Raw genomic sequence first — 13,186 nt, 5'->3', positions numbered from 1 at the left:
CCATTAGCCCCACCAAAGAGCCCAGGTAGGCGCCAGTGTTGGGTTGCCTCAGGCCAAACAACCAACAGGGAGGGAACCCAGCCCCAGCCATCAGCAGTCAAGTGGATTAAAGTTTTACTGAGCTCTGCTCACCAGAGAAACAGTCAGCTCTACCCACTACCAGTCCCTCCCATCAGGAAACTTGCACAAGCCTCTTACACAGCCTCATCCACCAGAGGGCAGACAGCAGGAAGAAGGAGAACTACAATCCTGCAGCATGTGGAACAAAAACCACAGTCACAGAAAGATGGACAAGATGAAAAGGCAGAGGGCTATGTACCAGATGAAGGAACAAGATAAAACCCCAGAAAAACAACTAAATGAAATGGAGATAGGCAACCTTCCAGAAAAAGAATTCAAAATAATGATAGTGAAGATGATCCAGGACCTCGGAAAAAGAATGGAGGCAAAGATTGAGAAGATGCAAGAAATGTTTCACAAAGACCTAGAAGAATTAAAGAACAAACAAACAGATGAACAATACAATAACTGAAATGAAAACCACACAAGAAGGAATCAATAGCAGAATAACTGAGGCAGAAGAACGGATAAGTGACCTGGAAGACAGAATGGTGGAATTCACTGCTGTGGAATAGAATAAAGAAAAAAGAATGAAAAGAAATGAAGACAGCCTAAGAGACCTCTGGGACAACATTAAATGCAACAACATTCGCATTATAGGGGTCCCAGAAGGAGAAGGGAGAGAGAAGGGCCAGAGAAAATATTTGAAGAGATTATAGCTGAAAAATTCCCTAACATGGGAAAGGAAATAGCCACCCAAGTCCAGGAAGCCCAGAGAGTCCCATACACGATAAACCCAAGGAGAAACACGCTGAGACACATATTAACCAAATTGGCAAAAATTAAAGACAAAGAAAAATTACTGAAAGCAGCAAGGGAAAAATGACAAATAACATACAAGGGAACTCCCATAGGTTAACAGCTGATTTCACAGCAGAAACTCTACAAGCCAGAGGGAGTATATCATGCCGATATACTTAAAGTGATGAAAGGGAAGAACCTACAACCAAGATTACTCTACCCGGCAAGGATCTCATTCAGATTCAATGGAGAAATCAAAAGCTTTACAGACAAGCAAAAGCTAAGAGAATTCAGCACCATCAAACCAGCTCTACAACAAATGCTAAAGGAACTTCTCTAAGTGGGAAACACAAGAGAAGAAAAGGACCTACAAAACCAAACCCAAAACAATTAAGAAAATGGTCATAGGAACATACATATCGATAATTACCTTAAACATGAATGGATTAAATGTTCCAACCAAAAGACACAGGCTTGTTGAATGGATACAAAAACAAGACCCATCTATATGCTGTCTACAAGAGACCCACTTCAGACCTAGGGACACATACAGACTGAAAGTGAGGGGATGGAAAAAGATATTCCATGCAAATGGAAATCAAAAGAAAGCTGGAGTAGCAATACTCATATCAGATAAAATAGACTTTAGAATAAAGAATGTTACAAGAGACAAGGAAGGACGCTACATAATGATCAAGGGATCAATCCAAGAAGGAGATATAACAATTCTAAATATATATGCACCCAACATAGGAGTGCGCATGGAACATTCTCCAGGATAGATCACATCTTGGGTCACAAATCAAGCCTCAGTAAATTTAAGAAAAATGAAATCATATCAAGCATCTTTTCTGACAACAATTAGAGATTAGAAATGAATTACAGGGAAAAAATGTAAAAAACACAAACATATGGAGGGCAAACAATACGTTACTAAATAACCAAGAGATCACTGAAGAAAGCAAAGAGGAAATGAAAAAATCCCTAGAGACAAATGACAATGAAAACACAATGATCCAAAACCTGTGGGATGCAGCAAAAGCAGTTCTAAGAGGGAAGTTTATAGCTATACAAGCCTACCTCAAGAAACAAGAAAAATCTCAAATAAACAATCTAACCTCACACCTAAAGGAACTAGAGAAAGAATAACAAAAGAAAAAAAACCCAAAGTTAGCGGAAGGAAAGAAATCATGAAGACCAGAGCAGAAATAAATGAAATAGAAACAAAGAAAACAATAGCAAAGATCAATAAAACTAAGAGCTGTTTCTTTGAGAAGATAAACAAAATTGATAAACCATTAGCCAGACTCATCAAGAAAAAGAGGGATAGGACTCAAATCAATAATGTTAGAAATGAAAAAGGAGAAGATACAACAGACACCACAGAAATACAAAGCATCCTAAGAGACTACTACAAGCAACTCTATGCCAATAAAATGGACAACCTGGAAAAAATGGACAAATTCTTAGAAAGGTATAACCTTCCAAGACTGAACCAGGAAGAAATAGAAAAGATGAACAGACCAATCACAAGTAATGAAATTGAAACTGTGATTAAAAATCTTCCAACAAACAAAAGTCCAGGACCAGATGGCTTCACAGGTGAATTCTATCAAACATTCAGACAAGAGCTAACACCCGTCCTTCTCAAACTCTTCCAAAAAATTGCAGAGGAAGGAACACTCCCAAACCCATTCTATGAGGCCACCATCACCCTGATACCAAAACCAGACAAAGATACTACGAAAAAAGAAAATGACAGACCAATATCACTGATGAATATAGAAGCAAAAATCCTTAATAAAATACTAGCAAACAGAATCCAACAACAAAACATTAAAAGGATCATACACCATGATCAAGTGGGATTTATCCCAGGGATGCAAGGATTCTTCAATATATGCAAATGAATCAATGTGATACACCATATTAACAAAGTGAAGAAGAAAAACCATATGATCATCTCAATAGATGCAGAAAAAGCTTTTGACAAAATTCAACACCCATTTATGATAAAAACTCTCCAGAAAGTGGGCATAGAGGGAACCTTCCTCAACACAATAAAGGCCATATATGACAAGCCCACAGCAAACATCATTCTCAATGGAGAAAAACTGAAAGCATTTCCTCTAAGATCAGGAACAAGACAAGGATGTCCACTCTCACCACTATTATTCAACATAGTTTTGGAAGTCCTAGCCACAGCAATTAGAGAAGAAAAAGAAAGAAAAGGAATACAAGTTGGAAAAGAAGAAGTAAAACTGTCACTGTTTGCAGATGACATGATACTATACATAGAGAATCCTAAAGATGCCAACAGAAAACTACTAGAGCGAATCAATGAATTTGGTAAAGTTGCAGGATACAAAATTAATGCACAGAGCTCCGGGGCCAGGCCTGCCCCACTGTCGCGGAGCCTCTCACCCGGCTGCCCGTGGCTGTACACGCCGTGGCTGCCGCACCGCGGGTCGGCATGTGCACAGCCCCCGCCTCCCAGCAGCGCAGAGCAGCCCCCTGTTCTGGCCCCACAGAGCGCAGTGCCCTCCTGGCAGCGGTGCGATGCTGTGCTTTCTGAGGGGAATGGCCTTCATCCCCATCCTCCTGGTGACCTGGTCGTCCTCCACCTTCATCATCTCCTACGTGGTCGCCGTGCTCTCCGGGCACATCAGCCCCTTCCTCCCCTACATCAGTGATACAGGAAAAACACCTCCAGAGAGTGGAATTTTTGGATTTATGATAAACTTCTCTGCATTTCTTGGTGCAGCCACGATGTACACAAGATATAAAATAGTAGAGAAGCAAAACCAAAGCAGCTATTTCAGCACTCTTGTTTTTAACTTGGTGTCGTTAGTTCTAGGACTGGTGGGATGCATCAGAATGGGCATTGTAGCCAATTTCCAGGAGTTAGCTGTCCCCATGGTACACGATGGCGGTGCCCTTTTGGCATTTGTCTGCGGTGTTATGTACACGTTCCTGCAATCCATCATCTCTTACAAATCATGTCCCCAGTGGAACAGCCTTTCCATATGCCGCATACGGATGGCCACCTCTGCCGTTTCCTCTGCAGCCATCATCCCCAGAGCTATAGGGACTTCCCTGGTGGCGGAGTGGTGAAGGATCCACCTGCCAATTCAGGGGACACGGGATTGAGCCCTGGTCCGGGAAGATCCCACATGCTGAGGAGCAACTAAGCCCATGCACCACAACTACTGAGCCTGTGCTCTAGAGCCCAGGAACCACAACTACTGAGCCTGCGTGCCACAACTACCAAAGCCCACGTGCCTAGAGCCCATGTTCCACCACAAGAGAAGCCACCGCAATGAGAAGCCTGCGCACCGCAATAAAGAGTAGCTCCCGCTCACTGCAACTAGACAAAGCCTGCACGCAGCAAAGAAGGCCCAACGCAACCAAAATGAAATAAATAAAATTTCTTAAAAAAAAATTAATGCACAGAAATCTCTTGCATTCCTATACACTAACGATGAAAAATCTGAAAGAGAAATTAAGGAAACACTACCATTTACCACTACAACAAAAAGAATAAAATACCTAGGAATAAACCTACCTAGGGAGACAAAAAACCTGTATGCAGAAAACTATAAGTCATTGATGAAAGAAATTAAAGATGATACCAATAGATGGAGAGATATACCATGTTCTTGGATTGGAAGAATCAATATTGTGAAAATGACTATACTACCCAAAGCAATCTACAGATTCAATGCAATCCCTATCAAATTACCAATGGCATTTTTTACAGAACTAGAACAAAAATATCTTAAAATTTGTATGGAGACACAGAAGACCCTGAATAGCCAAAGCAGTCCTGAGGGAAAAAAAACAGAGCTGGAGGAATCAGACTCCCTGACTTCAGACTATACTACAAAGCTACGGTAATCAAGACAATATGGTACTGGCACAAAAACAGAAATATAGATCAATGGAAAAAGACAGAAAGCCCAGAGATAAACCCACGCACCTATGGTCAACTAATCTATGACAAAGGAGGAAAGGATATACAATGGAGAAAAGACAGTCTCTTCAATAAGTGGTGCTGGGAAAACTGGACAGCTACATGTAAAAGAATGAAATTAGAACACTCCCTAACACCATGCACAAAAATAAACTCAAAATGGATTAGAGACCTAAATGTAAGACCGGACACTATAAAACTCTTGGAGGAAAACATAGGAAAAACACTCTTTGACATAAATCACAGCAAGATCTTTTTTGATCCACATCCTAGAGTAATGGAAATAAAAACAAAAATAAACAAACGGGACCTAATGAAACTTAAAAGCTTTTCCACAGCAAAGGAAACCATAAAGAAGATGAAAAGACAACTCTCAGAATGGGAGAAAATATTTGCAAATGAATCAGTGGACAATGGGTTAATCTTCAAAATATATAAACAGCTCATGCAGCTCAATATTAAAAAAACAAACAACCCAATCCAAAAATGGGCAGAAGACCGAAATAGACATTTCTCCAAAGAAGACATACAGATGGCCAAGAAGCACATGAAAAGCTGCTCAACATCACTAATTATTAGAGAAATGCAAATCAAAACTACAATGAGGTATCACCTCACACCAGTTAGAATGGGCATCATCAGAAAATCTACAAACAACAAATGCTTGAGAGGGTGTGGAGAAAAGGGAACCCTCTTGCACTGTTGGTGGGAATGTAAATTGATACAGCCACTATGGAGAACAGTATGGAGGTTCCTCAAAAAACTAAAAATAGAATTACCATATGACCCAGCAATCCCACTACTGGGCATATACCCAGAGAAAACCATAATTCAAAAAGACACATGCACCCCAATGTTCATTGTAGCACTATTTACAATAGCCAGGTCATGGATGCAACCTACATGCCCAGTGACAGACGAATGGATAAAGAAGATGTGGTACATATATACAATGGAATATTACTCAGCCATAAAAAGGAACGGAATTGGGTCATTTCTAGAGACGTGGATGGACCTTGAGACTGTCATACAGAGTGAAGTAAGTCAGAAAGAGAAAAACAAATATCGCATATTAACACATATATGTGGAACCTAGAAAAATAGTACAGATGAACCAGTTTGCAGGGCAGAAATAGAGATACAGATGTAGAGAACAAACGTATGGACATCAAGGGGGGAAAGCGGCGGGGGTTGGGGGTGTGGGTGTGATGAATTGGGAGATTGGGATTGACATGTATACACTGATGTGTATAAAATGGATGACTAATAAGAACCTGCTGTACAAAAAAAAACAAAAAATAAGATGGTATTATATGCATTTTCTTTCAGGTGAAACATACATATTTACTAGAAGGATGATTTATTTATTTGACCAAATTTATTTATATTCTCTTTCCATTGTTTTAACCTTACAGACTATAGTCAAAATAAGTCTTGATTTTTTGTTGTTGTTGCCCTTGGGGGGGTATTTATTTTCGTTCTACATTGGTTTTTGTTTGTTTGTTTTAATATTCATTATCAGCTATGGGCTCACTGACAAAAAAGTTGGAGAAAATTTTAAAAAAATAGAAAAAATTCACTAATCCACACTACTATAAAACAAGAATTTAAATTCCCCATAAAAGTTCACATATACAATAAAAAATAAATAAAATAAAATAAATTTACGGATTTTTAAGTTGTCAGACTTACTTGTTTGCTGGTGTGTTCAGTTTTCATCTTAGTTGCTTTTACGTTATGACTGCAGACTGAGGCTAAAAATAATCTGTCGAAATATCTAAACCTTGAGGAAGTCATCACTGAATTACAGCTGTGCTCAATAAGCACATTAGACCAACAGCAGCACAAGGGATTACCACGAGAGACAGCTGAGAACCAGGAGAGATTTAGGTCAAAGAGGACAAATAGGACCAGTGAGGTGAGAGAGTGCAAAATTTTTTCTCAGTGCGTAAGTAGAGAACTGAATGTTTGTTTTTATTATCTAAGTCATATAAATTCGTACTCAAACCTATTTAGAAACAGAAAAGTTTTGGATGTTTTTAAAACATCCGATGGTTTAATTAAATTGATCCTGTTGTTTCCAAAACAATAAATTGTCTAAATCCAATGATTTTAAGAATTATACCTGGTCAGGGTCTGAGAATATAGTACCGTGTCAGTTTTTCATATAAAGAAAACTGGTGAAGGGCTATTTGAAAACAGCCACTTTTCTTTCATCCAACTTCCTCTATAATTCCCTGTGTGTGTGTGTGTGTGTGTCCTTTGATGGGCTACAACATCAAGGTTGGAACATCAAGAATGAAGCAGATAACATAAAAAACGTGCAGTGGAGCCTCAAAGGAAAATGATTGTTCAACATTTGCAATTGACTAAAAGGGAAAAAATACTGAAATACATTAATTATTTTAGATCTATCCAAGTGTTCAAGCCACTAAGTAGATTCAAGGCTTCGTTGTTGCTTCTGAAACGGAGGCATCTCACAAAAAACATATTTTTGCAGTCTCATAACAGGTTGTCACTCTGCAACTAATGTGGAAGTATGGCATTGCAAGGTTTATGAAATATCTATTTCTTATTGATTCTATGCTTTCAAGTTGAATTTTACATTTTCAATCCAGGAATCAATAATCTATGGAATTAATTTTTCATCGTAACTTTCTCACAGCTGGTGAATTAGGAATGTTCTGACACTAAACAGAAATGTAAATTGAACATATTTCTTTGTAGGCATTCTAGAGAGTAGTGAATCAGGGAGTTGGGCTGTTATAGAGTTGCCAAATATATTTGTGTATTCAGTTTCAATATATTTGGGTCTGAATCTTGTAGACACCCTTAAAAGGACAACTTAAACAGCTTTATCTGTTCCATAAATGACTGAATTGTGGTAATACATAAGCCTCCTGAATAAAAACTCATTATCAGGATTAACTGTTGAACTTTTATTTTTAGCAAATATCTCTCAGACAAATTAGTTAGCCCTAACCCAGAAGACCAAAGCTTGAAATAAATTAGTTCAAGCCTAAAAGTAATAAGGGTAAGAATTTTAATAAAAATAGAGGCCTCCATTGGTACTATTCATCTCATGGCTACTAACATTCAATGAAGTCTGATATGTTATCATTGAGGCATAAACCCGAAGGAACTTTATAAGTGAGAGTGAATGACACTTCAGTATTTGACTATATTTGTTAGTGCTTAATGGGTACCAGACATTGTTCTAGATGAAAGAGATTCATCAGCGAACAAAAGAGACAAAAATTCCTTTTCTTGTGGAGTTTACATCCCAGTGAGAGGAGAACAGCTATAAACAATAAACATAATAAGTACACACATTATATAGTATGTTAGAAGGTGGCAAATGCTATTAAAAAAAACATAGAGCAGGCTAAGAGAGATCAAGAGTGGTTCCAATTTTAAATGAGGAAGTCAGGGTGGGTGGGCTTTACTGGAAAGATGACAGCTAAGATTTGAAGAGGAGAGTGAGTTATGAATATATCTCGGGGGAGAGCACTTCAGACAGAAAAGCTGATGCAAAAGCCTTGAGGCAGGAGCATGCCTGGCAGGTATGAGAAGCAGGAAGGGGGCCAATGTAGCTGGAACAGTAGAAGCAGGTGAGAGAGAGTAGTAGAAAAGGTTGGCTAGGTAATAGGGAAACTGGATCACATAGTGCCTTGTAGGTCATCATAAGGACTTTATCTTTAATTCTGAGAAAGCTGAGAGCCATTAGAGGGTTTTAAGCAGAGCGGAGACAAAATCCATCTTCTGTTTCAAGAGGATTACCCTGGTTGCTATGTTGAAAAATACTTTCGGGAGCAAGGCATACATAAACAAGGAGACCTGTTAAGAGGCTAATGCAATAATCCAGGTGAGAGTTGATAGTGGTTAAGACAAGGGAGGTGGTCAGGCTCTGGATATATTTTGAAGGGACAGGCAACAAGATTTCCTGATGGGTGAGATGGGGTAAATGAGAGGCAAGGTATTTAAATCTAACAATAGGAAAAATGTGAGTTATTAACAGAGATGGGGAAGACTCTGGGTGGTACAGCTTTGCAGGGTGGAAATTAAAAGTTGTCTTGCCATGTGAAATTTGAGATGTCTGTTAGTGGAAATATTAAATAGGTAGTTGTATATACCAATCTGGAGTTCAGGAGAAAAGTTAAGTCTGGAGATAGAAATTTGGGATTTGTCAGCATACAGATTACATCTAAAGCCATGAGTTCATGAGATCACAACAGTGAATACAGTTGACCCTTGAACAACACAGGGGTTAGGGGCACAATCAAAAATCTGTGCATAGGGAGACTCAAGAGGGAGCAGATAATGGGATATATGTATATGTGTAGCTGATTCACTTTGTTATAAAGCAGAAACTAACACACCATTGTAAAGAAATATCTTTATCTCCAATAAAGATATTAAAAAAAAAATAAATATATAAAATATAGTAAAGAAAAAAAATCTGTGCATAACTTTTGACTCCCCCAAAACTTAACTACTAATAGCCTACTGTTGACAGGAAGCCTTACCAATAACATGAACAGTCGATTAACATATATTTTATATAATATATTGTATTCTTACCATAAAGTAAGCTAGAGAAAATATTATTTAGTAAATCATGAGAAAACACATTTACAGTACTGTACAGTATTTATTGATACAGCAAGTTTCCATCATCTGTTTACAAGATGAGTCACCTGTCAGTACCTACATCAATATTGTCTTACATGATACAAAACACTGTGGATGTTGTATGTATTACTAACACTAGACATCAAAACTGAAAAGATAATGTGAAAAATAAATTAATTTTTATTTACAAGTATAACAATTCATGCATTGGTAAAGAAGCAGCAATATGATTGTTCTATGGTAGCCTAATGTTTTTGATACAATTGCTTCACAGTAACCTAGCCTATACGCTAATGAATGAATCATTAAAAAATGTTTATGGCATACATTATTGCAGTCATAGTCATAATACAATACTGGAAACATTGTTACTTAAAAAGACACACTTACCTGTGATAATAGGCTGATATGCAGTTTCTCCAGCTATGAGAAAGAGGCATACTGTATGGTAATATAACTCTGAAAGCAAAGTTATAGAACAGTAAGAAAACTAACACTATTAATTTTACATTAAATATCACTCATGTCTATGTAAAGATAGACTAATATTTACATATATTTTATGCATTCATGACATGCCTAATTTTTTCTTAATTTTTTCAATATTTCTAGGCTAACAGTTTGTGAGTTTCTTCAAATTGTCACAAATCTCCAAAAAGATTTCCAGTATATTTATTGAAAAAAGTTCATGTATAAGTGGACCCATGCAGTTCAAGGGTCAACCATATAGCCAGATAAGAAAAGAGGTCCAAGGATTGCACCTGGGGTGCTTCCAAGAGGTTGGGTATTGAGGGAAAAACAATAACGGATGTTGCAAAGTAGCCTGTGAGGTTAGAGGAAAACCATGAGAGCATGGTGTGGGAAAGCCAAAGGAGAACGTGTTTCCAAGAGGAGGAAGTGATCAACTGCAACAAATGATACTGATTGACCAAGTAAAATTAGTATTGAAACTGCTGAATTTAGCAAGGACCTTGACAAGAGCAATTTCTGCAGCATGGTGGAAATTTTAAAAAGCCTAACTGGCTTTTAAGAAAAAGCTGTAGAGGTAGGGATGTGGCCTAGACAACTTAGGTTTGAAGCCCAGCCCTTTTCTCACTAGCTATATCATCATGCCCAATAACTTAATCTCTATGAGCTCCAGTTTTCTCATTTTTAAAATTAGAATAACATAAATTTTACAGCATCTATGGAGAATATTAATAGAATCATGTATGTAAAGCAGCTGGTATAGTACCTGGTACAGAGTAGGTTCTCAATAAGATTAGTTTTCCTTTCCCTCCCTACTCTGGTGAGTTGCCCAGAACTTCAGTACCCTCCCCAGAATGGACCCTTCTTTGCACTTGCCAGGTTCCCTACCACAACTGGAGTCTCTGCTCTCAACCCAGCCAAGTCTCCTTGTAGTATCACAGTTGGAGAGGGAACTGCTGTCCTGCACTCAGCCCACGGAGACCCTCCGATGCTTAATCTTGGATGTCTCCCCTACCCCTTTGCTATTAGCCTGCTCTGAAACATGAGGACCTTCCAAGGAGAGTCCTCCGGCCCACACCAGCTGCTGACTCAATTCCTTGAGCTCTCAAACCCAGAAGGTGTGGCTCCAGCCAGGTCCTGACTCTTGTAATAAGTTTTGCCATGACTTAACAAACTGTCCAGAGGCAGCAAAAGAGGGCACCGAATTATAATATCTGTTATAGGAAACTCCACACTTACAAAAGGGCTACCTCGGAATAATTAATCCACATTACAAGTGTGCACCAAAGGACTTTTTCCTGGAGCACTCTCCCCCATATTTTATAAAGTAAGACACAAATAGTTTTGCATTCTAGCCATTAGGCTCTAGGTAAATGGTGGCTTTTCTTTTTCTTTACTTTTGAATTTTTACACCAGTGCCTAATAACTTGCTGAGCTTCAGTTAGGTCTGAAAAAAATGGAGTCCCAAGAGGAAATACAAAGGCCTCTATAAGTTACATTTACGGCCATTAATGAAAATGTATTTTTACCATAATTTGGATAAACCAGAGGTCACCTTGATTTTACGTTCACAGTGGTACTACAAGAATTGAGCCTGAATTTAAAAAAATTGTGAAAAATCAACTGCAGGCAACTCAATCTAACATGAAAAATCCCTCGTCTTTTTCTTAATCTCTTACCGGTTGGAGCAAATTTTACGCTAAAGCGCGGGGCACACCGGGCCGTGGTTCACGGGATCTGCGGCTGCGCAGAAGCCCTGCGAGCAGACGGGGCCGAGGCAGCCGAGCGCAGAGAACACGCCTGGGCTTCCGGCTCCGCCCGCGGAGCTTCTCGCGGAAGGCTCTGGAAGTGTGGGAGCAGCGGAGCTGTTCTGGACGCCGTGCTGATCAGGTGTGTTTGCAGTCTTGGGGATGAGGCTGCCGAGAATGTGGTTCTTCGCGTTTTTCTTTCTTGGTTCTTTTCCAGTGTGGTTTTTCCTCACACGTGCCGAGATCAGATCTTTACCTCAGGGCTTTGGCGGGTGAGAAAGGATCCTCCCCAGCCTTTTCTTCCTTTGGGAATCGTGTGGAAAGGGGTTTTCTTTGGTTTTTCATGTAGGATTGTAGAAGTGCCTCCTTTTCCGAAGCTCTGTCTTCCACCCCTCGGATTTATATTTGACTTCGGGCGGTGTTCGTAACCTCTTCCCTCCTCCCACTCCCGAGAGCGGGAGGAAGTCCTAAAAAGAATCGAAGAGGGGCTTCCCTGGTGGCGCAGTGGTTGAGAGTCCGCCTGCCGATGCAGGGTACAAGGGTTCGTGCCCCGGTCCGGGAGGAACCCACGTGCCGCGGAGCAGCTGGTCCCGTGAGCCATGGCCGCTGAACCTGCACGTCCGGAGCCTGTGCTCCGCAACGGGGGAGGCCACAACAGTGAGAGGCCCGCGTACCGCAAAAAAAAAAAAAGAATCGAAGAGGCCGTGAAAACCACTGTTGGCCAGACTCCCACTTGATGACGGAGGAGACTGAACGGGTTAGCGATGTATAGGAGGTTGTTGTGCAATGTTAAATTTATTTAAATTTGAAAACTTGGGAAAGGCAAAACCGTAATGACGGAAGCCCAGAATATTAGGGCCTTGGACCTGGCAAAGGCGTTAAGAGGCCATTGGGTCCAGCCTGATTTGCAGATGAGGGAACGGGCCACCTGGAGGTGTGGTGAGTGGCTCACAATCAGCGATGAGTGGGGCTTGGTTGCTAGTCTAAGAGCGTTTCCCCAGAGAGATTGAGAGAACCTTGCTGCCTCAGCCCTGTTTATCTGACGCGTTCTCAGTCGTTAATAGTACGCTTCTGGGGGTCTGCGACCCCAATTACTTTCTCACTTATTAGTGCATAAAATTAGTTAACCTTCTAAGTTTAGTTAAATTAGTTAAAATTGTTTATTAAACCTGTATAGAGGGGTGTGAGGATTTAAATGACTGTACAGGTATGCCTTGGAGATATTGCAGGGTTTGGTTCCAGGCCTTAGCAATAAAGCGAGTTACATGAAGTTTTTTTGTTTCCTGGTGCATATTAAAGTTATTTCATACTATACTGTAGTCTGTTAAGTGTGCAGTAGCATTTTGTATCTAAAAAAATAATGTATGTACTTTCATTTTAAAGTAGTTTTTCAAAAGGTAATCATAGTCTGGGCTTCCCTGGTGGCGCAGTGGTTAAGAATCCTCCTGCCAATGCAGGGGACACGGGTTCGAGCCCTGGTCTGGGAAAATTCCCACATGCCGTG

The 13,186-nt window shown here is 39.8% G+C and overlaps 1 protein-coding gene across 1 annotated transcript; it reads left to right on the top strand.

The window, feature by feature from the left end:
• Positions 1-3,420: 3,420 nt before the first annotated feature.
• Positions 3,421-3,975, top strand: LOC309974426 (DNA damage-regulated autophagy modulator protein 1-like; the record flags this gene model as incomplete). Its single annotated transcript, XM_082859040.1, has 1 exon — positions 3,421-3,975. The coding sequence occupies one exon, from the start codon at positions 3,421-3,423 to the stop codon at positions 3,973-3,975; it is 555 nt and encodes a 184-aa protein (XP_082715166.1).
• Positions 3,976-13,186: the final 9,211 nt, after the last annotated feature.

The sequence above is a fragment of the Leucopleurus acutus genome, assembly GCF_964270905.1.
Source record: "Leucopleurus acutus genome assembly, chromosome: 2".
NCBI lineage: Eukaryota > Metazoa > Chordata > Mammalia > Artiodactyla > Delphinidae > Leucopleurus > Leucopleurus acutus.
This window is presented reverse-complemented; position numbering and strand designations above follow the sequence as displayed.